The 25,467-nt window shown below is 36.7% G+C and overlaps 2 protein-coding genes across 3 annotated transcripts; one reads left to right on the forward strand and one right to left on the reverse strand.

Annotated features, from left to right (window-relative positions):
• Positions 1-1,241: 1,241 nt before the first annotated feature.
• Positions 1,242-17,891, reverse strand: LOC109054871 (protein bicaudal D homolog 2-like). 2 transcript variants are annotated; one of them, XM_019072109.2, is made up of 10 exons: positions 17,734-17,891; positions 15,746-16,038; positions 12,409-12,621; positions 11,446-11,598; positions 8,880-9,332; positions 7,056-7,916; positions 6,602-6,781; positions 6,279-6,430; positions 4,114-4,447; positions 1,242-2,471 (listed from the first exon to the last, which is right to left on the reverse strand). In XM_019072109.2, the coding sequence occupies exons 2-10, from the start codon at positions 15,977-15,979 to the stop codon at positions 2,466-2,468; spliced, it is 2,586 nt and encodes an 861-aa protein (XP_018927654.2). In that variant the 5' UTR covers positions 15,980-16,038; positions 17,734-17,891; the 3' UTR covers positions 1,242-2,465. The 2 variants fall into 2 exon arrangements, with proteins under 2 accessions (XP_018927654.2, XP_018927653.2); XM_019072108.2 differs by having other exon boundaries at positions 15,746-16,062; positions 17,734-17,890.
• Positions 17,892-19,532: 1,641 nt separating this feature from the next.
• On the forward strand, positions 19,533-25,312 carry LOC109054870 (renin-like). The gene is made up of 9 exons (XM_019072107.2): positions 19,533-19,718; positions 20,418-20,568; positions 20,654-20,777; positions 20,931-21,049; positions 21,386-21,582; positions 21,799-21,921; positions 22,952-23,096; positions 23,899-23,997; positions 24,902-25,312. Exons 1-9 carry the CDS (start codon positions 19,651-19,653, stop codon positions 25,061-25,063), a joined length of 1,188 nt encoding a protein of 395 aa, XP_018927652.1. The 5' UTR covers positions 19,533-19,650; the 3' UTR covers positions 25,064-25,312.
• Positions 25,313-25,467: the final 155 nt, after the last annotated feature.

The following is a 25,467-nucleotide window of genomic DNA, read 5'->3' on the forward strand; positions in this document are numbered from 1 at the left end:
ATATGTTTAAAATCGTGTACCTTAATAAGAAGAGGGCTCCTGTTATATCAGTAGCCTAATAAAAGCTGTTTTATTCTGAATGGAGGCAGGTTAGATCACATGACCAATGCTCTTTATCGGACGCTTTCGCTTATAAAATAAAATAATTATGGCTGCAAATGGTGCATTTCGCACTAGCTTAACTAAAAAGCAGAGGCGTGTTTAAGTACTAAAATGCTAATAAGTACGTCTGTTGCACTACATTTTGATGAGGAGATTACTGATGCATTCCTTCATACCCTTTCTCTAGATTAGCGCTGAGGGAGAAGAGTCACAATGAGAAGCGCTGGCTCTCTGTCAGCTGTGTAACAAAAGAGTCGTCATACTGAGTGCAGGGATCTTTTTACTGCAGGATGTAATGACAAAAACTGACCCTCAGAGATGTGCAAAATGTCAAACTAGAGGACACAAAACCCTCAAACCTGAAATATGACTCTGGGAACTTGAATTGTGATGAATGGACAGAATTGAAATCAAACAGAGTGACTGGTTATTAATCTGTCAAGATTTAAAGAGTAACAGTTCAATATGTTCAATTATCCAAAATGTCAAACACAATTATCACATTTCAAAAACATCTAAAATCTCCAAACACAACTACACTTCTTTTAAATGCTAGATTAAGTTATAAACACATGAACATACAGTATGGAAGAAATTACAATTAATGAGATTAATACAACACTTCTACTTGAATGTCACTATTAATCACTAATGAGTGTTTGTAATATCTTCTGACAGAGATCCAATGTGGATTTTTGGTCAAATGATGAGGCAGAAATATGTTGTTGGTAACATTCTAGAAGAATTTTATGTGGAAGATACACAGTTACAACTTCTGTGGGGCGTGAAGAAAAAGTAATGTAACTAGTAGTGTAACTAATCACTGCTGCCAGAAAGTAATAAGTAAAGTAACAATATTACTTTTGAAAGGAGTAACTAGTAATGAGTAATACTGTATATTACATTCTTTGAGTAACTAGCCCAACACTGTTTAGGTGTGTGTATGTATGTGTGTGTATATATATATATATATATATATATATATATATATATATATATATATATATATATATATATATATATAAATAAACGGCAAAACGGAATTTCTACCATTTTCAAATTAAAATGAAAACAAAATATACCTGCTTGACATGTCAAATCATCCTCAATACAACAAACAAAAGACAACAAATACACGATCACTGAAAACTTTATTTATTTATTTTTTCACCACATATTTAAGACAAGACCTGATATTGTGTGGAAATTACCATTATGTAGGGCTGAACAATACAATATAAAAGAAAATCAGCTTTAAAAAAAAATAAAAATATAATAGGAAGCATTTTTTTCAATATGGAAATGACGATCAATATCGAAAACGAGATGAAAGTGTTGACAGGCAGGTCCACTTGACATCTGACAAATAAACACGGTTCTGACAAGAACAGTGAAATATTGTTTTTAACAAAACAAGCCTATTGGGAAATGTAATATTATCTGTACTGTTCATACATGCACACAGTAATCCACAATTAGTCTTAAAACAAGCTAGACCATAATCATCAATTCAATAAACAAAATATTAAACCAATTATCTACAAATCTTCATTCAAAAGTATTAAGGCACTATTTTAAATCCTATTACAATTTTTTTTTCCCAGTCAATGTGTTCCCGTTTGACATGAACACAACCATTACAACAGTTTGCTACTGTCCCACTTAAAAATAAATTACATTTGTCTAACAGTGCTGATGGTCAACTATGTGTTGTAGGCAGAATAAACTGGCAGTTAGGTAATTAGCTTTTTTATTTTTTGCATGAGCTAATTAGCAGCAAATGTCTTTGAGCCTCTGCATAGTTGATTGTGCTGCTTACTGGTTATATGGTTGTTGTTTTTCCACTTTACTGTAGTCTGTAAATGCCAGGGCAAGTTATATGTCAATAACCAATAACTAACTCTCTAGACTTAGCAGAACCGCACAACTGGTCAGTTAAACCAGAGGAATGTCCTCCATGATAGCTAACAATTCAGTTTTTAATTGCTAAAACCAAAACAGGGTATGTTTATCTATAGCCAGTATAAGAAAAGGTCAGTCACAGCCAGACTAAACAGTACTGATCTCCACGAGTTTTTGGTTTGGTACATGTGTTCATGAATACGAAAAATCTGATGGCATGACATGACTGTGTTCAGCTTTCAGTATCTTGAAGCTGAATGACTTGATCCAAACAAACAGAAGACAACCATATGGACAAACAGACGAGAGAGGGGGTGGGAGGAGAGTCACGAGAGACATGACGAGAGATCCAATGAGGTGAGGTCTGATGAGGAGGAGGATGCTGGGACAGGTCTGCAGGGTAAGGGTGTTCATGAACATGGTCCATGTGTACTGGAGCACAGAGAGACACAAGGAGGTTTTCATCTCTGCAAAGACAGAGTGAGACACAGTGAGTCAAAAGTGTTCATCCATACAAAAGCCAAATGCTGAGCTTATATTAGAGACAGGAGAGAATAAAATAGGAAACCACAACAGACTGATTTAAATTATGAAAAAAACAATCATGGAAAAATAGTATGGTGGAAAGCTTAAAAGAACGTTCTGGGTTCAATAAAGGCTCAATTACACATCAAAATTACAAAAAGACTGATACTGCATCATAAACTTCCATTTCAAGTCAATTTCCACTAGCACGTTTCTCCAGATTTTTTGCATAATGTAATAGTACGGGATCTTTTAACAGCAATTTTAAAGATTTTATAATCGACCCATATCGGTTGACACTATTTTTACCAAATCTCAAAATGAATAACCATTTTTCACACTTTACATCATACTGTTGTGATGTCTAAATTCACTTGGAGCATTTAAAAAATAATTTTTTTTTAGTATTGCTAATCATCAGTTATTAAATTAAAATAATTAAGTTATCAACAATAATTTTAATATCCAATTTATCAACCAGTTTTTATTTCTGAAGAATCATGTGATACTGAAGACTGGAGTAATAATGCTGAAAATTCAGATTTGCCATCAAAGGAATACATTACATTTTAACACATAAAAATAATAATAAAAAAAGCAGTTATTTGAAATTTTAAAAACATTTCACAATATTTCTGTTTTTACAAAACCAGATGATGAACCCCAAATGTAACATGATTTATTAAAAAAGAAATGATGGAGAGTATTTGCATGTTTTTTTTTTTTACAGTTAATGAGTGCTTCGATGAAATGCTCAACCAAGTGAGCAGAAACATCTAATTTTGAACTTCCCCGTGTATTTTTTTAATCACTTTATCAGAGGTGGTTGTGAAATTTTGTAATTCATGCGATGTGTCAGCAGTCAACAACTGATAAGTTACGTGGCTCCGAACTTGTTCTGGTGTGTGAGTGTGAGCTGATCATTTTGCTGCATCAGCGCCTCTTTGCTGTTTTCTTATGCTTTTGTTTCTGGTGCTTATCTGATGAACTGGGTGAAGTGGTTTGATCACTAGAAGATGCTACACTTGATGTTTCCTGAGGGAAAAGTTTCGATTGCATCATAGACACTGTATTTGAACATGCAAAACCACTAAAGGAAGTTCCTTCATCAGATCGAGATTTAGAGATGTTAGAGCGCTTTTTGAGAAATCCACCTTCTACATTATACTTTTTGGAAGGTTTTAAATCATTCTCCTCCATTGTAACTTTATGTCTTTTCTCTGATCCACCAGTTCTAGCTAATTGTGTGTCAAGGGCTTCGACTGAACGTGAACCAACTTTGCTCACAGGAACACAGGATGTGCGACGTGTTTTAATAAACGTGTTACTGCGCAATGGTGCAGACACTTTCAGGCTACTTGCTTGTGATTCAGTAACTTTGGGTTGTCGTGACTGGATAGCGAAAGGTCCCAACCCTCCAGTAGAGTCATCTAACGAGCGAGACGAACCTGACCTGTAACTACGAATGAAAGTAGTGTTGCGCACAAGACCAACAGATGCTAAACTTTGCGTGGACGTAGAGGACTCAGGTTCATTTGAGGCAGAAAAAGACAAGCATGAGGAAGAAGGGGAGGGTGGTCTTACGGGGCTGCAGTGAAGGCTGCGTGAGAGCGCCCTCATGTGGCTGCTCATGTTCTGCGGGCCGGCAGGCACTAGCACTGGACTGGAGCGTGGACTGTTTCTCATGGGGCTCCGCGGGGCTCGGCCTGATTTGGTCAGATGTTTGGTCCGGGAGTGGCGTGGGCTGCCACCGTTACTGAGAGGGGACAGAGGGCCCTCCAGGTCCTCCAGCCGCTGGGTCAGTGCCAGCTTCTGCTGAATGGCCATGCGGAGGAGAGAGTTGAGCGTCTTCTTCTCATCCTCAGCGGCGGCGAGTTGTCTCTGCATCTCATCTAACTGAGTAACGTACTGGTCACATCTGTGAAAATGGTAAGGATACAGGAAACAGGAATGGAGATACATATAAAATGAAATAACCAAAGAATAAAAGGGATTGCTTTTTGCATAAACCTCTTTTATAAAAACACTTTAGTTTTTATTAGAAACTGATGCAAGAATGTATAGAAGAGTTTTGTCCTCATGAGAGCGCTACACACACACACACACACACATCGGACCGAAACCCTTTCGTGTCTGAACAATAAAAAAATATATGTTTAAGTAAAAACAAAATCAATACACCGTTAACAACCTTGATAACTAGTATTACTTGCAAAGGTAATTATCACTATTACTACTGCTACTATTGCTCATACTTTGGTTTAGTATTTAGTATGTAACTATGGCCTGTAACTTTTTAGGCACTGACTGTGACAGACAAACTTGTGTATGTATGTATGTATATATATATATATATATATATATATATATATATATATATATATATATATATATATATATATATATATGTATGTATGTGCGTGTGTTTGTGTACTGTATATATATATATATATATATATATATATATATATATATATATATATATATATATATATATATATATATATATATATATACACACACACACACACATATACATATTACTTACATGTAATTTGTTATTTTAGTCTGGTGGAGGAAAAGTAGATGCATAACAAAGAAACTATAAAAAAAAAATCAATCCCATTGGCACTGAAAAGATATAGCATATAGTGAGCTCCTTTGACATGGGCCAGTAACCAACTACCTTGTAACTAGTGGTCTTTTTAAACATTTAAAAATCAGCATATTAGAATGATTTCTGAAGGATCATGTGACACTGAAGACTGGAGTAATGATGCTGAAAATTCAGCTCTGAATCACAGGAATAAACTACATTTGACAATAAATTAAATAGAAAATGATTTTAAATTGTAATAATATTACTGGTTTTACTCTGTTTTTGATCAAATAAATGCATACTTGGTGAGTATAAGAAACTTGTAAAAAAACTATTACTGACCCCACAGTTTTCACAGATAGTTCACTTTATTTAAAGCTAATGAATAAAATGCACATCAAAATAGCAGCTAGAAACTTTTTATTTGTTTTAATATTTTCTAAAATCATTAAATAAATATAAAATCAATTGGTAAGTGTTTTAACAAGTTATGTGGTTGGCTGCAATCTTAAAAATCTGCTTTTATTTCCAAAGAGGTCTAGATTTTTCCTTTTACAGTTACTTGACTGAAAACCTTATCCTTGCTTCCACTACTCGCAGTTCCCTTGACATTTGATCTATGACTTCAGCTCAGAGTGAGCTGCTCTCGTCTGCACACGGGATCAGAGAGCATGCACGTTAATCAGCACGTGAGAGGAGCTTGTGAGAGACCGGGCCTTGAGATTATAATCTTATTAACTTGCTCTCAAAACAGAGTCATGACCGTCTAATCTCTTTGACTCTCTATCCAAAGACCTCTCAGATATCTTTCTACAAATGTAAACAAACACTGCCTGCATAGCTTTTACCACAGTGCAGGTTGTTCTATGACTAAAATGTCTCATTCTCATACAGCCCAAGACAACCCATCGCCAACTATTACAACTCAAATGTAAAGTTTTTCCTCAATTGACAAGGGAAAGCTGGAACTGGGAGAATCAACTTCTCCCATGAACCTATCTGCACTCTGTCCATAAATCAAACCAGTATACAAACAACCAGTTTAACCTTAAAACCCCTATAATCACTCAATGTACTGTACGAACAATGACCTGAGAAACTCCTATGGCCTGTGAGCAAAACACTTGACGCACGTGTAATCCCATCATACCTGCTTGCAAACATGACCCGAAGGGAGGAGAAGGTAGCTGCATCCTCCTTCAGGGCCTTCAGTTCATTTCTCAGCTTCATCATCGTCTCTGTCACCATACTCCTCTCAGTCTCGTACTTTGTCTTCAGGTTGGTTAAAGCCAAATCCGCTGTCTGAGTAAAGCAGTCATATGATCTGATTAACATTAAAGGAAACCATGTGCTCAAGAATATTCTCCGAACTGCATAGAGCAAATATAAAAATGCATTTTATTTTTACAAGACATTTAAGTATTTTTTTATATTTAGTATGCGATCATTATCTTGCATATCTAGCATCTGTACCTGTTTATTGGCCTTTAGGACAGTTCTGAGGGTGGCTATCTGCTCTCTCTTGGTGCTCAGGAGGGACTTAAGTTTTAACACTTCCTCAATCAGTGCCTCCGTGTCACGGTCTGATTCGGTGCTCCCTCCTGCTGCTGGAGAAGACAACAGGTTACGCTGCCTGCACAGGTCCACCGCCACCTGGAAAGTACAAATGTATTTATATAGCACATTTAAACAGTGATGGCTTGAAATACAACACAATATAAAATTCATGGCATACATATAAAAATAATCATGAGAATAGTATAAAAAAAAGTGTCAAAAATGCCAATAAAGCAATACCTTAGATTTAGATATTAATATTGCCATGATTTCAACTAAAAGCAAAAGTGCAGCTATTAAACTGAAATGGGAAAATGAATGGAAAGTGAATAAGAAGTGACAAAAGTGTTTCTGACTGGCTCAGACATACCTGTAAATGTTTAATCTGGCAGCGTATGATAGCTACCAGATTGCGCACATTGTTTGGGTCCCTGAAGTCTAGTGTAGGAGACCCTGGACAACTTCCGCAGCTAGATGATGTGTCTCCACTCCCTCTGCTGCCCAGGTCCAACACTTCACCTGACCGCCTGTGCCTACGGAGGGATCCGCGATAGTTGTGTGGCTGCGAATGGTTGTGCGTTCTCCCGGCTTGTGCTCTTTCACGGTAGTAATCCAGTGTAACGCGACTGGGCGTGAGGTTGTTACAAACACACACATGATGGTAAAGGTTGGCCAGCTCCTCAGAGAAGGCCAGAAGCTCCTCCTGTGCAGCACTGAGGTGGCCTTCAGAGTCAGTGGCGACCTGTCGCGTGGCACCAATTTCCCGTTCCAACTGTCCTATTCGCTCCTGGTCCTGTCGACTAGCAGTGATACACTGTCGTATTTTATCAGCGAGTTCCTGTGCCTCACCCCTCCAGTGTTCTTTCTCCTGCTTGTAGCGCTCCTCCAGAGCTTTGGAGCGTTCGCCAACCTCTTTCAGCTCCTCATGCAGACGTGCAAGCTCCTCATTTGCTGCTTGCATGCGGCACTCTAGCACCTCTGTGCTTTTTGCATCAACTTCGTAGTAGCTGATGCCATTTTCGGCTTCTTGGTTCTGAAGAGACCTAGGAGGCGGGCTCATTCCATTCTCTCGTTCAGCAGGCCTTTTCGAGGCCATACTCTGAAGGGTCTCCAAATGTTGGGTCAGCTGATCCATCTTCACCTGTTGCTCACTGAGAGCATCTTTAGACTGGGTTAACTGCTGCTGGAGATCATGCACAGTACTGCTCAGTGTGGCTTTCTCTCTCTCCACCTGGATATGTGTACACAAACCCATATGACAAGATTTATTCTGATTAACTCAATCCATGCTTTTTGGATAGACAACAACACTTGAGAGAAACTTACTAAAGAGACGAGAACTAAAGTCTCTCAAAGAGGGACCACTTTATACTAATTCATGTTAAATAAAAGACTTGAAATTTCATTGACAATTTTTATAGGTTTGAGTAAGATAGTCATAAATTATGAAAATCACAGCATTTCGAGGAAAACCCCATTCCCTCTCTCCTAACCTTCCTATAGAACAATGTAAGAAAGGTCAAAAACAACTAAAATTAAATAAAAATAATAAATAAATACATACATAATTGAAAATCATTATTACAGATTTTAAAAATAAAACTGGACTATTTGAAAAGGTGTAAAACGCTTGTTTCTTAGTAACTGACTTGATGGTACAGTATAGTACATTCTGAACAGGAAGTGGTAAGATACAGAAAGTAGTATTCATCTGTTAGATGATGGTTTCATGAGTTAAAAATAAAAAAACCCACAAGGCCATTTTACAGGAATTTACATCATGGGGTTTCAATCTTTTAATCTTTGGTCTGAGATCTGAAGAGATGGACATCAACCAAGCTAAGTGGTTTTTAGGGTCTCCGCTCTGTGTCATGCCTAACAACACTGTTGTTCTAAATTCATTGTAAAGCACTGCTCCACGGGGCCTATTGCTATATTACAGGTTGGCTGAGTGTAGAATTTGCAATGCAACATTGAGCAGATCTTTTGTCCAATAAGTAAAACATGCATCAGATACCTTATTTGCTAAGTTAAATTTGTATGTCAGGGAATGCAAAACAAAGTCAGGAAGTAAAACATAAATACACACAAATAATTCTCTGAAAGTCTCCAGTTTATGAACCTTTATACAAAAACACTGCAACAGCTCATCAAGTGAGTGAGGGGCATGTAGGATGTGAAGAGGATTCCTCACCTGCAGCAGCTGCTGCTTGAGTTTCTGGCTGTCTGACAGGTGCAGCTCACTCAGCAGGTCGGCCACCAGCCCAGGTGCCTGAGGTCTTAGGAACACATCACTGTTTCTGGGTGTGGAGCACCTGTTTCTCTCCATCCCTTTAGAGTTGTTATACCCACTGTCCATCTCCTCCTCCTCCTCCTCTCCTGCCTCCTTCTCTTTCTCTCCATCCCGGCTGTCATCTAGCTGTACCTCAAAGTGGCCAATAGAGTCAAAGGGGTTGAGGGTAAGGGTGGCGAGCTCTCGTCTCAGGCTGTTCTTCTGCTCCCTCTCCTCTTTCAGGGCCTCGAGTGCCTCATCCAGCTGACACTCTGCAATCTCCCTCAAACGCCCCGCCTCTTCTAGCTGTGCCCTCATCAGCTCCAGCTCCTCATCTTTATGGGTCAACTCCAACTTCACTGACTCAAACTCCACCTGTGGACACAAATGTAGATGTTTAATATGTTATAGTCTCTCTAAATCTAGTTGGTGTAGTAAAGCACACATATTTGTATTACGTGTTGAAAAACTAGGTATAAAGATTTCAATGACTTGAATATTTAGTTTGGATGAAAAGTTTTAACTCTTTAACCAAACTTGCCAGTTTGAACATGAAAACCAGTGTTATTGTTTACTATTATAGTATTTTATTTAACATACTGAATTATCTTCTATTTTTATATATTTAGTTAATAATCATTTAATAATTGTGACTTTGTCATTTTATTAATGTGTGTGTGTGTATACATATATACATATATACATATATATATATATATATATACATATATATATTTATATACATATATACATTTATATATATATATATAGAGAGAGAGAGAGAGAGAGAGCTTTAATTTATTTTTATTTCATTTTAATTTTAGTAATTTTAACACTTCTGAAACTGTTCCTTTGACAATTAACTTACTTTTATTTTCTTCTAATATATTTATTTTATTTTTAGTGGTGAAAACATCAAGAAACTACAGTTTTGTCATACACTGCAACTTTCCCTTCCCTCAAAACATACCAGCACAGTACTAACTTGTTAGGCTAGATAAGCCTGCCTTTACTGATCTGGCATCATATAACTAATGACCACAGTAATACACAAACAATAACTATAAAATTGACTGATAACTAATTCCCATTTCTATAAACACATTAGAAAAATTACAGTGGGGTCATTCCCTGTTAAATCAACCAAATTTCAGAAACATTTTGATTTTGAACATTTATGGAACTCCCCTAATATAATGGCAGGGGAGCACTGAACATTCCTGGAATGGAACCATATTGAGCCTTAAAATAAAGTTAGAGCCATGCAAACTTTGGGGGAAAAAAAAAACTTGAAAAGAGGAAATCTCTGTAAAAATAATATAATGATGCTGCCATCTTTCAAAACTCAATTTTAGCCCCCTGTAATCTGGCTCTGAATCTCAGGTGAAAATTGTCATTTTTTGACCTCCCTCTACAAAATAGTGGATTACTCAGTAAATATACATCTGTGACATTTAATATTTTGGCTTTCATCACCATACATGTTTATCTTTCTTCAGAAAAAAATATTTACAAAATCAAAAATTTGAGCCGGCAACCACCAGTTGAGTTGACATGGAATGACCCAGTAAATCAAGCCATATCTATATCCACTTCATGATATCATATCCGTTGTTAGACTATTATGCCACTCTCTACAACTGAGTTCATCCCTGTAAGTGACACCCATATTTACATTAAAAATCACAGATTTTGTAAACATGACTGAACAACTAGTTCAATGCAGTGCATTTTGACAGCATTAATATCAAATTATCTCCAAACCAATATAAAGAACGAGTTCACCCAAAAATGAGAAACTGCTGAAAACAGACACAACCTCAGACCATCCAATATGAGTTTGTTCCTTCTTTGGAAGAAATTTGGAGATTTTATTTTTCTTTTCTCCAGCTGTTTAGACTCATTCTGATGACACCCATTCACTACAGAGGATCCATTATTGAGCAAGTAAAGTAATGGTAAATTTCTCCAAATCTGTTCCTATGAAGAAACATTTACATCTTGGATGGCCTGAGGGCGAGTACATTTTCAGATCATTTTAATTTATTGTTAATTCACTTTAACTAGTCTATTTATTGAAGTCAAGTCTTAAAGACAACTTAGCTTAGCTAATTTGTATATTTACTGTCTGAATTCACCCTGAGCAAACCGAATATTAGTCCAACGGGGAAGGCATTCCAGTCTCTGTGTGACTGTGAATATTCATGCGGGATGTGAATAAAACCTTTCTTGTGTGCAGTCCCTCAGAAGGAAAGCTTTGTTAAAAATCAGCTGTGACAGAAGTGTTTGTACTGCTGTGACAGCAGCTGCAAAAAATGCATTCAAAGTCACAAGACATCTCTAGCGAAGCAAATTCCACCAGCAAAGACTTATGTCCAGCAAACACTAAAAGAAAGTGCTTAATGTGACATGTTGAATTGCATTCGAGGGCTACTATGAGATAATTATGGAAACAATATTTAAATATGAGATCGGCATTCTCACACACCTGGTTCTCCTTAAGCACTGAGACTTGTTTCTGCAGGGAGATGTTCTCCTCTTCCAGCTCACTGTTATCCTGAAGCTGCTGCACCTCTCGAGTCTTGTACTCCTTCATCTCCTCTCTCATTCGGGTCTTCTCCACCTCCAAACACTCACACTCCTGGAGTCAGCATAAGTAGTCAGACAGGGAAGTCCATAAAACTCAGAATAAACAAAACAGAAATATTTATATCTGCACAATTACAATTACATGGTGGTAGCTTCATAAAATGCCGCAGCTTTAGTGTTTATGGTCTCTTTGTTCCATTTAATACAAATTCTCTAAAAGGATGGTTCAAACTAAATTTATTTTATTGTGTCATGGTTTACATGTTCCCATCTCATTTCAGACTTAACTTCGGTATATAAAAGGTGAAGTTTAGCAGTCCCAGGTACATTTTCTCATACAGTTAAACTGAATCAAAGCAGCCACTGACGTCAAACCTGGAGTGACATTTTAATGCACTATATTTTTGCAGAGATTGCAAGGATATTTAGAATAGGAAACATCTCATCTCTCATGAGAGGGTAGATAAGATCTTATGATTAAAGAACGTTCCTTTAAAAATAGTAATAATTCATTTTGTCCAGTACAATACTTCAATAAGTAGTTCACTATGGCCTTTCTTCTCTTCAAGCTGACATTGAAACTCGACACGGTTTTGTCACATGATCAGGCCTCATGAAAACAAGGAGTCTTATTACCACTTTTACTTTAATCAGCAAGTGAGCCAGAAAAGGGCATGTTATTCAGCAGCGTTTTAGCTCAGAACATTTCATTTTTCTAATTTTGCTACGCATAAAAAAAAGCTTCTTTTTTATTAAATGAATCTCACTCTATAGCTCATATAAACAGTAAGGGGTTCATTGGACTTGTGGTTAGGAACTCACATGCAAACACTGGCCTTCTGATTGATGGTAGTGTATGTACCTTCTTCAGCTGAGTGGAAAGGCCAGCCAGTCTGTCATTTTCAGCCGAGGCATTGGCCAGCATGACACGGGCCTGTTTAAGCTCTGTCTGCAGCTCATCCATGCGACTCTCCATGGCTGCCTCTTTAGTGGCCGACTCCTGCAGGAGCCTCTCTTCTCGACTTTCCCCATCTGCAGCTGTACGCTTATGGCTGCTCATAGAGTCTGTTAGAGCCTGGTGGTATACTCATGCGTGAGATAAAACACTCTCCATTCTCCACACTCTCCAATCTCCATTATAGCCAACACACTGAGTTACACTAGCAGAGGTTTTGCCAATTCCCAACAAAACAAGAAACAAAACAATTTAGTTGATTGACTAAATGAACACGCAACACTGACACAATTTACAGCCCCTCTGCTACTTTGTGTGAATTTCTGAAATTCTTCAAATGAGAACAGCACCGCTGTTGAAAGTTAAGTTGTCAGTCTTTAATTATTTGAGTAATTTGTTTACTTGCCCAGCCAATAAACAATGGCAACTGTATTGCGAGCTGGGGAAGCGAAACTCTATATGTTACCCATGGCACTACATTACATTCCAGCTTCTTTGGCAACCAGAGGGTGTTATTACAATGTGTTAAGATCATGCTAAGCCCGCTGTAGTGCTTGGACAAAAGGTAACAAACGTACACCAGACTGTCTCACACTGAACTATTACAAGATGAATCAAAACTGGCCGGGATGTCATTAACGTAGCCACACACTTTTCTCTGAACATTATAATTTGAGTCGTGTGAGAACATGTGGGAATGCATGATGAAAGACTGAAGGGGGGGGAAGTAATGTGTGCATGAGAGAGCCTGTAAGAGATGTGCAGGGGAATTTATACTTCTGTTCAGTAAATGTAAAGCAGGACATGCTGTTTAAAAGACTAGTTCACCCAAAAATAAAGATTTGCTTTTACTCATATCCCTCAAAACGACGTTCATCCGTGCCACACAAAAGAAGATGTTAGAATATCTCAGCAGCTATTTTCCATAAAGCAAAAGCAGAAGGTGATGTATAATGTCAATATAAAACACAAAAGTATCACACGTTTTTTTTTTTTCTAGCACACTAGACCCAGATCTGTGCACTCCAGACATCTCACTCCACCATACTCACCTACTTTGCCAATTTCATGCTCTACTAATCAGACACACAGAAACAGAAATACATGAGCCTAATCTTCATACCAGAGGGGTGGGTCTACAATGTGCCTCATCTGTGAACTCCATATATAAAACAAGTGACATATTAGCTCGGCAAACCAATAATACATAAGCACATGTAATGCCCTCAATATGTGCTAATTCTGAATTATTGTAAAATACTAAAAGCATGGATTTCGGTGCACAGATTTATGTAATAAATCAGATAACAAAGAGAGCCAAAAAGGCCCATGCATACCAGGCTTACAGCCTACTTGTTTTCTACTTTGGCCATTGACCACATGGACTGATCAAAAATGGTAATGTCCAAACAAAACAGCAATGTTTTAAAAGAGACCCCCTTAAATGTCAAAAATATAAGGAAAATAGCTATGAATTTTTCAAACACTAACCAAACAAAATGGCAAATGTTTTGGATGTTATTTTATGGGGAAATGACAATTTGTCAAAGTCTTGGCATTGCTCTCATCTAATATTTCACAAGATAAAGCTTTTGTTGGCTTAATGAATCGTCAAAACTAAACCTTTTTTTTTATTTTATTTACCTACATGTGCCTACAACTGTCGAGCAGAGGGTTATAAATATCTGACTAATTTCGTTTAGTCCCCTGGGGCCAAAGAACTATTCATGTTATTTAATGAACATTTCACCTAAGTATCAAGTTTATCAAGCTTTGATTTGGTACATTGTTACGTGAGATCTGCAGGGAAAAGCTCTAAAAAATTTAGCCATTAGGCAGTACCATCATACCCAAATTGACCGATCAACCTAAATTGAAATGACACATTCTACATGACACTGATAAACAGAAAACATGTGACTGAAAATAAAGAGTCGTACTGTCCAGACAAAAGTATGCAAACTACCCATCTGTAAGACCACAAGGATATGAATCACACAGGGAAGACAATGCTTCGGATTATTCAACAGAAGATGAGTAAAGAAAAACATCGCCAAGCTGACTGAGTAACAGCTAAAAGACACAAGTCTTCTCAATGCTTGACAAAACTTTTTTGAGAAGAGTCAATGTTTCGTTCATCTGGGCTCGGCTCGGTGTTCATCTCAAAAGCAGTTCAGTCAGTGTCTGTTTGAGTCAATGAATTACTGATATTGGTTATTTGAATCAGAGGGAGTGTCAGCCATGTTAAAAAAGTTAACGGCTTAAGTCTTTGGATTAATGCTTATTGTTGACGTGAACCGTTTCAAACGATTCAGTTCGATTTGGTGAACTGGTTCAAGAAGATCCGGGTTACATCGAGTGATTCGTTCGCGAACCGGATATCACTAAACTGCAGTGTTGTGAACGCGCTCATAACAGAAGAGAAGAAACAACGCTGAATAAATAGTTTTTCCGTTCTTGGACCAAAATGTATTTTCGATGCTTCAAAAAACTTCTAACGGACCCTCTGATGTCACATGGACTACTTTGAAGATGTTTTTATTACCTTTCTGGACGTGGACAGTATACCGTACATACATTCTCAATGGAGGGACAAAGCTCTCGGACTAAATCAATCTTATCCGAAGATGAACGGAGGTCTTACCGGGTTTGGAACGACATGAGGGTGAGTCATTAATGACATAATTTTCATTTTTGGGTGAACTATCCCTTTAAGAAGCACGCAAATTTGGTCGCAGGTCTGTTCTGATAGGGTCACCATGAAAAAAAAGGAGATAAACCCATATTTTGAGAACTCTGATGTGAAAGGTTGTGTGTCCAAAATGAACAAATCCATCTGTTCTCAGAAGCCAACAAGAACAGGTTGTGATAGGCCCTCATCCTCAAAATGATAAACAAAACTCGAAATATGACCCAGATTACATTTAATACAGGTTCACTTGTTTCAATAATAAACATGATTTGTGTTGACCACAATATGTTTTATGTGGTGAAATATTGGCTACTGAGATAAAGAAACCACTGAAAATCAAGAGACATTTATGCAACAAATACTCTTATCTATGCCATAATGAATCATTTAAATCATTTGCAGAAATGACTAAATTCTAAATGACAAATTCTAGTACAATAAACCATTTTGCGAATCAAAATTTAGGCTCCTTATTTCATGCAGCATTTCCTCAATAATTTAACCTCTACCCCTCTTTTCCTTCTTTCTATCAGTCTCTCTCTTGAGACTGACCTCTCTGAGCTGTTGCACTTCCACCTTAAGGGCTTCATGTTCTTCCTCCAGCTGGCTGTGTTTGATCTTCAGTGCAGCACTCTCCTCCAGAACGGCCAGGCCGTACCGTGCAGCCTGTAACTTCTCCTCATTGGCTTCCTGGAGTTCTGCCGTCAGCCTCTCCACCTCTGCTTGGAGCCCTCCGTCTCCTCCTCCTCCGATCCCCTCCAACTCTCCGTCACTCTCCTCCAGCATCCTCTGCCCAACCTCACGCTCCACCCGAGAACAGATACTTTACTCCTGTCTCGTCATGTCTGCGAGAAGACAGATGTTGAGGCCTGTTCAGACCAAGAATGATAACTATAAAGATAACTGCAACAATAATTATATTTTATTGGCCACAAAAATGCACGATTACATTGTTTATCATTAGCGCATATTACAGCATTTAAATGCTTAAGCTCATTAAAGTTGGGTGGATTCTGACTGGCTGAACTTCAATATTTTATTGTTCACCAGATGAAAAAAAAAAGTATTTCTGAAAGTGTTTTGGACTGCTTCTACCATGCAATTTGAAAATGCAATATTCACCAACCACCTTCTGAAATTAAAATGAAATGCTCTTATACACCAGCTGTAGATTTAAGATTTAAAAGATCCCTGTAGTTTTCCCTCAAAATAAAAGTTGTTAAAAATTATGGTAATGAAATTAATTTGAAAATGTTTAATTTACCATCTTAATATAATAGATTGAATTTTTATTATAATATATTTATTAATTGTACAATAATAATTATTAGGTATTCTTATAGAATTATTCTTAAATACTAAAAAAACAGAGGATTGTGTGGTAGAGAGAGAGCGAGAGAGAGAGAACCTGGAAAAACGTATTGTTTACTGTTAGTAAATGGTAGTCACTTCTTCTTGGTCCCCATCCACTTTCATTATATTGTGAAAGAGCAGCTTTTACATTGTGCTAAATATCTCCTTTTCTGTGCCACAGAAGAAAGACCGGTACATGTTGGTTTGCAACAAACATGATAACAAGAACCATCAATAAGCTTTTTCAAAACCTACCGCACAGCTCAAAGACCTCAGACGTAACATTATTATGAGATAATCAGAGCTGTTAATCTGGCATTCCGTGAGACGGTCTCTCATCAGACCAGCAGGACACAGTCGAAAGAGATTTACTCCAGCAGCTTAAAACACTTTTGCACTTTCACTGCCAACTCATGACGGTTTTGCATGGATTATTGAAGGGACAGCTCACCCAAAAATGAGAATACGTCATCATTTACTCAACCTCATGCTGTTCCAAATGCTTTTTCCTGAACAACACACAAAGATAATGACAGTTTGAGTCACCATTCACTTCAATGGTGGCGGAAGTTTCATTTTTGGGTGAGCTGTCCCTTTAACAGCATCCAGTATGTCAGCGTAAACTGAACGTTTCAAAATAAGACAAACTGACGGTTCTTCCTTTACTTCTCCCTCACAAAGTCACATATTAACACAGGCAGTGCCAATTTTTGGATTTAGGTTCCTGTTTTGTTAAGAAGCGACTATATTTTGTGGTTTATTGACATGTACAGGAAGTATTTGATTACATTTAATTGTATGTGATTCTACTTCACTCCAGTACATGAATTGGGTTAGACAGACTACGAAAGCTCATTGTTATTAAAAATACGTTAATGATGATTTTACAAGGCGACTTTGAAAGTGACAAAACCCTATAAGGTAACGTTAGTTTTTCAACAGTTTGTTGTAGCCACAATGCTAACATATTAAATAAATATCACGGTTTTCCTGGCTTTAGCAACACTTTACAAGACACTCTTTCTAGTAACGTTAAATGTAAAGTGTCAACGGTAACGTTAACTTTCATGTATGAGCTCAATACATCCGCCTTATTTCTTAATTTGCTACCAGGTTCGGTTTAGCGTTGGAGAAACTGCCAGCTGGCTCTAGCTAAACACAAAAAGGTCGCTTTAATCGTTTCTTACCTTTATATTTGGATGGCAGAATCATGTAGCTGACGGATGAAACACGAATTTGAGCTCGAAGGAGATCAACCCTTTCCTTGCGCGCGCGCAAGAAGTCAGCCGTTTGAATTAGTGCACGAGCACAACTCCGGAGAGCAGCTCAGCAGCCAATGACGCGCGTGCACTTCCGCCTCGGCTTCAGTGAGCGTTACAGCGGATGTGGTTCTGCCGCTGAATAAAATTAAGATTAAGTTCTCACAAAGAATACAAACGTGAGAGTCAAGTCACCTTTATTTGTTTATTTTTTGCTCAAATATCATTAAAAAAAGCTTTTTTTTTTCAGGCTAGACCAGTCGGTGCCAGTCCCATTGCGCTGCTTTAAGCAGTAATAAAACCAACTCTGGGTTTTATGAAAACCTGTTTGAAGCAAATGTCTTCCATGGCCTCTCCAATTATCATACACAAAAGTTTTTTTTACAGATTTTGGGGAAATTGATTTTTTTAAAAAATTAAAGTTTCCAAATGTGTATTGTGAGCCCTTTTTATTTTTTTTATTTTTTCCTTAAAAACTGCCTGACTAAAAATGAGATTCATTGTTCATTAAAAACCCAAAAGACACTGTTTATATTATACTGTGAATGCATTGTGTGTGCTGAGCAAAGACAATAAGAAAACAAAAATAACATTTGCTGTCTACACCAAAGTTTAATCAGTGTTGAATCAACCTCTGTTGTCCATTACTTTAAATCATAAAATAGGTTTTAATGAATATCATGACTAATATGTGACACATAGTAGTTGAGGAGGCTGGCCAACATGAGTAGCTGCTCAGCTGAAAAGTGCCAGCAAGTGTCAAGAACCAACTGAGATGGCATATAGCTATGAAGAGCATAGAATGGAATCCAACAGATGATTATAAGTTCACTTAATTTATTTTTATATAAATATAGATGTAATGTTAGTAGTGCCAATTGCTGTATGGCAGCTGCAGTACAAGTTTTAACTCTGAGGTCAAATAATGTAACCAGTGGGCATCTGCCAGGGCTATCTAATGTTACCATATTACTGTGTGTTTTAACCACAGGCATCTGCTGGGCCAGCTGCTAGCTCAAGTATGATGCCAATTGTCATGGTTGGTTGGTTGTCATCATACTGTGAAATATTATCGTGCAGTTGTAGCTTATCTTCTTCAGTGAGGAATCTGAGGACTAAACCTGCTAGTCCTTCAAAAAAGACCAACCAAATAATCTTACAAATACTCCATTACTGAAACACCTTCAAAAAATGAGTCCAGGGAAGATAAACAGCAAAACAGACGTAAAAGATGACGTCTATGTGTGCAGAGTCTCATGAGGGAAGTTCAGGAGAAGAGATTGGCCCATTACTGTGGGAAACCCGGTTCTAGGCATCCACACTGCCCCCAAGTTGAAAGGTCAAGGGTCATTAAGAGTTACATGCAAGAACGTCAGTTCTGTAATATATATTGTAGATCAACACACTGTTGTGTAATTTCAGTTATCTTATGATATGTGTTGCTTTTTGATATTTTGATAATATTTCAATATTTATATTCTTTAACAATTTACACAATTTGCTGTCAATTTTTTCATGCATCCTTCAGGCCCACGCAATGATGATTTTATTAAGTGAAGTGGTCTTAAATCACTGTGTGTGATGTGTATCCCTTGACCGAGAGGTCACTTTATTCAGGGAGCATTTATCAAAAAAAGAAGGGTGAGAGGAGAGAGAAAGCCAGGGGTGTGGTTCAAGGTCAGAATAGAGCGTAGGAGAGATAGTATAAAAACACAGGAAGGAGAGTCTGTAAAAAAAAAAGCACATCAAAAGACAAGTTTGTGGGTGAGTCGGAGCATAAGACGCGTGCCGCGTATAGTTACACTGGTTACTGGGTAGTTTAAGTGTTTTGATCCATCGGTAAGAATGAAAGTGCACTGCTTGGCTCTTCTGGTTTTGTCACTCTCAGCGACAAGTGTACAGGCCTTATGGAGGTAAGTCAACACACTCCTCAGTGGAGAACTATTTTGCTGGCTTTAATATAATTTGAATTATAATATCATGCAATGTTTTTTTTCTAACACAGTACAAATGTATCTTAATACATGAAAATATAGCTGCCGTTATATTTTAGGAAAGTCAAGTCACCTTTAATCTCATAGCACTTTATACAATATAGATTGTGTCAAAGCAGCTTCACAGACTTAAATCGAAATAGCGCAGAATCAGTTATGGAAACGCAACTGAGACATTTCAGATTATGCTGTAAAGCTGCTCTAAAAGGCAATAGTGCCGTTATTTAGCTCAAGTCAGTTTAGTGTTGGTTCAGATCAGATAAGGCTGAAGCGTAGCCGTTTACTGTAACTGTAATTTCTGCTTCTCTTGATTTAAGCATAATTGTCTGTGATATTTGCCCAATGGTTGTTTATCCTGAAAACATTATAAAAATAAGAGAAAATTTAAGAAATTTACCAAAATATATTTATACAAAAATCTATTTTAAAATCTATTTTAGTAGTTTTGAAATATATTAGAAAATGTATATCTATTTTTTCCCATATGGGGATTGCATCTATATCTTCTATATCTAAATCATTTTAAAATCAGATAAAATGCACGACTATCTAATGTTGTGGTTTTATCAGTTGTGCAAACAAATAATAAATGTAATGAGTCATTTTTCTCGTTGCTAGGGTAAAACTGAAGAAAATGCCCTCCATACGAGAAACCCTGAAGGAACTGGGTGTCACACCAGCTCAAGTGTTTTCTGAGATTATGCCAAAATATGATGAACCATCACCCAAAAACGGCACAGCTCCAACACCTCTGATCAACTACTTAGATGTAAATCAGTATTAAAACGGAAAAGAACCACAATTATGAGCAGTTTTATATTTTTTAATTGTCTATTTCTCTGTGTATTTTCCAGACTCAATACTTTGGTGAGATTAGTATTGGTTCACCACCTCAGAAGTTCAATGTTGTTTTTGACACGGGTTCTTCCAACCTCTGGGTTCCTTCACAGAGCTGTTCTCCTTTATACACAGCCTGCTGTGAGTGATTTGCTAAATGCAATCATATAAAAACCACATAACAATTTATATTAAAAGACATTGTATTATGTGAACATACCTTTTTAAATAGAAAGCAAAACCTGCATATTTTCTCCTGCAGCTCAGTCTGCCTTTCTCAATATTTGTCTTTAGTCACACACAACAGGTACGATGCCTCCAATTCCATCACGCATGTTTACAACGGCTCGGGATTCTCCATCCAGTATGCTTCAGGAAACGTCCGGGGAATTCTGAGCGAGGATGTGGTTGTAGTGAGTAACAAAAAAACATTTGCTTTAGAATGTAATTGGGAAAGATTAAGAAATTAGTTCAAATTAGTATCTTTACCAACATATGGAAATGGTATTTTAATCGCAGAGGCAAAATATTTTTTGCCATCCAGGTTTCCATAGTAAGTCAAGCACAGCAAAACTTTAACGGATAACCAAGTCCAGATGCTTGTGTGCAAATTTTACCTGCAATAAGGCAAAATACTGATTGATTTTAAAACAAATTGACTGCAATATGGAAGACCAGAACTATAATTGCATATACTGTAGTACTGTACATGATTGAGCTGTTTGACCTTTGACCTCTGACTTCTTTAGGTGGGTGGTATCCCAGTGGTGCAGGTTTTTGCAGAGGCCACAGCTCTTCCTGCGATCCCGTTCATCTTTGCCAAGTTTGATGGAGTGTTAGGGATGGGATATCCAGATGTGGCCATCGATGGAATTACACCTGTGTTTGATCGCATCATGTCTCAACATGTTCTGAAACAGAACGTCTTCTCTGTGTACTACAGCAGGTGAGCGTCAGCATATATATCACATCCACTTGGCTGGGTCATCGGACGTCTAATTATATACAATTCATATATACAATTATTCTTATTCTCTTATATAAGAGACTATATAAGTCTCTTATAACATCAAAAACACAGTATATATATTTGTATAGTGCAAAAATACATTTGGTTGATTACAAGTCATATCTTTGTATGTATATGTGTGTGTATCTATAAGGACCCAACACACTTCCCTGGTGGAGAACTAGTGCTGGGGGGCACAGACCCAAACTACCACACTGGGTCCTTCCACTATATGAATACCAAAGAGGAAGGCAAGTGGGAGGTCGTTATGAAGGGGTAAGAATATTATCATCATCAATTTTACAGAACAATTATGATTAATTTCCATGTAGCTTTCTCTGCCATTCTACATCTGTTTTACATCACAGTTTTCACAAATATTCCTAGACATCCTATATCAGTTTATACAAGATATCCGGTAGCCATCCGTTTTTAATTTTGAGCAGAATCTTAAACCATTTCCAGAGAGGTAATCAATACTTGCCCCGTGTCCTTTAAAGGAATAGTTAACCCAAAAATCAATCACACACTCACCCTCATGTCATTCCATATCCGTATTTTCCTTTGCTTGGAACACAAGAGACAGATTTTTGAAGATGACTGTGCCAGTTATGGGTTACCATACTTGGCCTACACGTCTCCTAAATATGACTTGTGCAATATATTTCAGGCCAACAATGACACATATAAATAGATTTAAAGATATAAAAGATATTGTTGGGCAAACAATTTTTGGGCAAAATATTTAAACACCTCACCCCAAAATTAAAATTTGCTGAAAGTTTACTAACCCTCAGGCCATCCAAGATGAGGATGGGTTTGTTTCTCCTTCAGAACAGTTTTGGAGAAATGTAGCATTACATAACTTGCTCACCAATGGATCCTCTGCAGTGAATGGGTGCCGTCAGAATAAGAGTCCAAACAGCTGATAATAATGGATTTTTTTTTTTTTACAACACATAGCTCACTTCACAAGATGTTAATTGATGGACTGGAGACATGTGTATTACTTGTGGATTATTGTTTTTATCAGTTGTTTGTTGACGGCACTCATTCACTTCAGAGGATCTATTGCTGAGCAGGTGATGTAATGCTAAATTTCTCCAAATATGTTCTGAAAAAGAAACAAATTCATCTATATTTTTGGATGTCCTGAAGACAAATAAATGTTTTCAGCATATTTTCATTTTTGTGTGAACTATTCCTTTAAGGCTCCCCAAAAGAAAGTAAACTTTAAAAAAAAAATTGAAACATAATCCATTGCAACGTGTTTGATTTCCTTCAATAATACTTTTTTTTTCTGCAGAGTGTCTGTGGGTGCAGATATGTTGTTTTGCATGGAAGGCTGTAGTGCTGTTATTGATACAGGCTCCTCCTACATCACAGGCCCCGCATCCTCCATTTCCATTCTGATGAAAACAATCGGTGCCGTTGAACTGGCAGAAGGAGGGGTGAGTTCTGTTTAGCTAACCTTATGAACATTCCTTAAAAATCTGTCTTTATTTAAAAGCATACATATAATCTACTGAGAATGAGAAAATTGATTTGAGAGATTAAGCCATAGAAAGATGGGTTTTTTTTTTCAGAACCAAAATAGGAATCCACTACTTAGCAAGAGAAACTATGAAAACTGAAGAAGCTAAAATTTAAATCTTGAAAACAATATTATGAAATCTCTAAATCTCAGGGGTAGTGGCAAACATTCAAACTTTCTAGAGCCATAAAAAATTAACAATGTGATCCAGTTGTTCATAAACAGATGGCACATAATGCATGAAGTACCTTCGAAAACATTCAGCAGTGACAACTGATTATAAATTAGTAGGCAATTGATTATAAAACTCAACACCTTCACATTGCAAACAAACTTAGGGTGATTGATCATGCGCCAACATGGCATCCCATATACATCCCATACATACAAGCTTTTGTGAAACAATAATTCTATATTCAGCATTAAAACCCATTTCTTATTGTTCTGTTTCCTTTTCCTGTTGCAAAACTCTATGTTTTGATATCATGTTTGGCTGTGTCTCATAAATAATGTCTGAAGAGCATATAGCGTGATTAAAAGCTGATGTTTTTTTTCTCAAAACCACTGCGGTTGCTGATATTAACTGTGGGTAAAATGTGTGTATTTCTTTCTTTTCAAGTGTGAAGTTCTGTGTCATTTCTCTTTTGCAAAATGATGCAGCAACACTCTTTATGGTTTTAAAGCTCACTCATTCTCTCTCTCTTTCGCTCTGTTCACAGTATACTGTAAGCTGTAATCTAGTCAAGTTGCTGCCCACTGTGGCTTTTCATCTTGGTGGTCAGGAATATTCTCTCACAGAAGAGGACTATATTCTCTGGGTGAGGACTTTTACAAGAGTAATATATTAGCACAAAAGTGTTAATATTAATTCAGTATGTCACATTTGGCCAACACAGAAGTTGGTCCCCTTAACAAAAACTCAAAATTTGGGATTTTTCATTGACTTTTGGATTATTACTGAAAAAACCTATGTGACCAACAAAAGTTTAAGATTCTGTTTTGTTTGTCAAGATAATTTTCACTAATGAACACAACTTAGTTATTTTTTTTTACTCTTAACTATGTTATTTTATAATTTAACATTCTTAAATGTATGTTAAATTTAAATAGTTAAATGCTTTTTAACACACTTACCTGCAAGTACTTTAGAAGATAAATTTCATAGTGTAATTTCATAATTACTTCTATCGTCTTTGAATTATGGTTATGGTGTTTACTGCCGAATATGGCTGTTTTTATAATGAACTAGATTTAATGTAACTTCTATTGAAACTACATTAGTACGTAATTACAATGTGATAAATATATTTGTAATTACATTTTTAATGATAAAGTTGCAACTTATACATTTTTAATCTTTTTAAATTAAAAATGTTGAATAATATACTATAGCTAAAATTCAAATCAAGTACTTTACAGGTGCTTTATGTTTCACATGATTTTTTAAAATTCACTCAAATAATGTTTAGCTTTAACTGAAATACTATTGCTGACTCTGTACTACACTGTCAATCTGGCATTTCATTTCGCACTGAAATCTGGGATCTATTCCACTGACTTTTTCATTAAATATGAAATGCCACATGTTGTATTTGCATGTCATTTTCCAGATGACTTCTGAAGCGTAGCATCTGTTTTGAGATTCATCAATCTATGTTACAGCTATATGGACTTGCATTGGCTTTTCTAATGTCTCTTTGTCTTCTTTTGTTCTGCCTACAGCAGTCTGAGTTCGGGGAGGACATCTGCACTGTGACATTCAAAGCGTTGGATGTGCCGCCCCCTGTTGGTCCTATCTGGATACTGGGGGCAAACTTCATAGCTCGATACTATACAGAGTTTGATCGGGGAAATAATCGCATTGGCTTTGCTCAGGCTATCTAAGAAACAATTGTTTTTTCTATTATCCTAAATTCAGATTGCTATCACATTCCTACATGTACACAACATAGGATACTAGATCTGTCACAATAAAAGCAGGTGACTTAAATAGTCTACTTTAAGCATAATTTTAAAAAGTACTTATGGAAATGAAACAATTTAACAGAATATGCTTGTTTGTGAACTGAATGTAACATTTAATTGGATGTTATTTACGATTAAATCAAGATGCATTATAAATAAAATTTATATTAAATGCAATTCCTTAAGTTGAAATTAAGAGTACTTTTTGATTCACTTAAGTAGGACTTAAATACTTTTTTTCATGTCATTTAAAAATGATCTCTATTGTCTTTTAAATATGATTAAAGTGTACTTTTGAATGTACTTATAAGAATTTTAGTAAA

Source organism: Cyprinus carpio, chromosome A8 (assembly GCF_018340385.1).
Source record: "Cyprinus carpio isolate SPL01 chromosome A8, ASM1834038v1, whole genome shotgun sequence".
Classification (NCBI taxonomy): Eukaryota; Metazoa; Chordata; class Actinopteri; order Cypriniformes; family Cyprinidae; genus Cyprinus; species Cyprinus carpio.

Coding starts and splice junctions, on each gene's coding strand:
- LOC109054871 (XM_019072109.2), bottom strand. CDS start 15,979: ATGCTGGAGGAGAGTGACGGAGAGTTGGAGGGGATCGGAGGAGGAGGA. Junction 11,599..12,408: donor TTTCCACTCAGCTGAAGAAG/GTACATACACTA, acceptor TGCTGACTCCAG/GAGTGTGAGTGTTTGGAGGT. Junction 6,431..6,601: donor TCCTAAAGGCCAATAAACAG/GTACAGATGCTA, acceptor TGCTTTACTCAG/ACAGCGGATTTGGCTTTAAC.
- LOC109054870 (XM_019072107.2), top strand. CDS start 19,651: ATGAAAGTGCACTGCTTGGCTCTTCTGGTTTTGTCACTCTCAGCGACA. Junction 21,050..21,385: donor TGAGCGAGGATGTGGTTGTA/GTGAGTAACAAA, acceptor TGACTTCTTTAG/GTGGGTGGTATCCCAGTGGT. Junction 23,097..23,898: donor TTGAACTGGCAGAAGGAGGG/GTGAGTTCTGTT, acceptor CTCTGTTCACAG/TATACTGTAAGCTGTAATCT.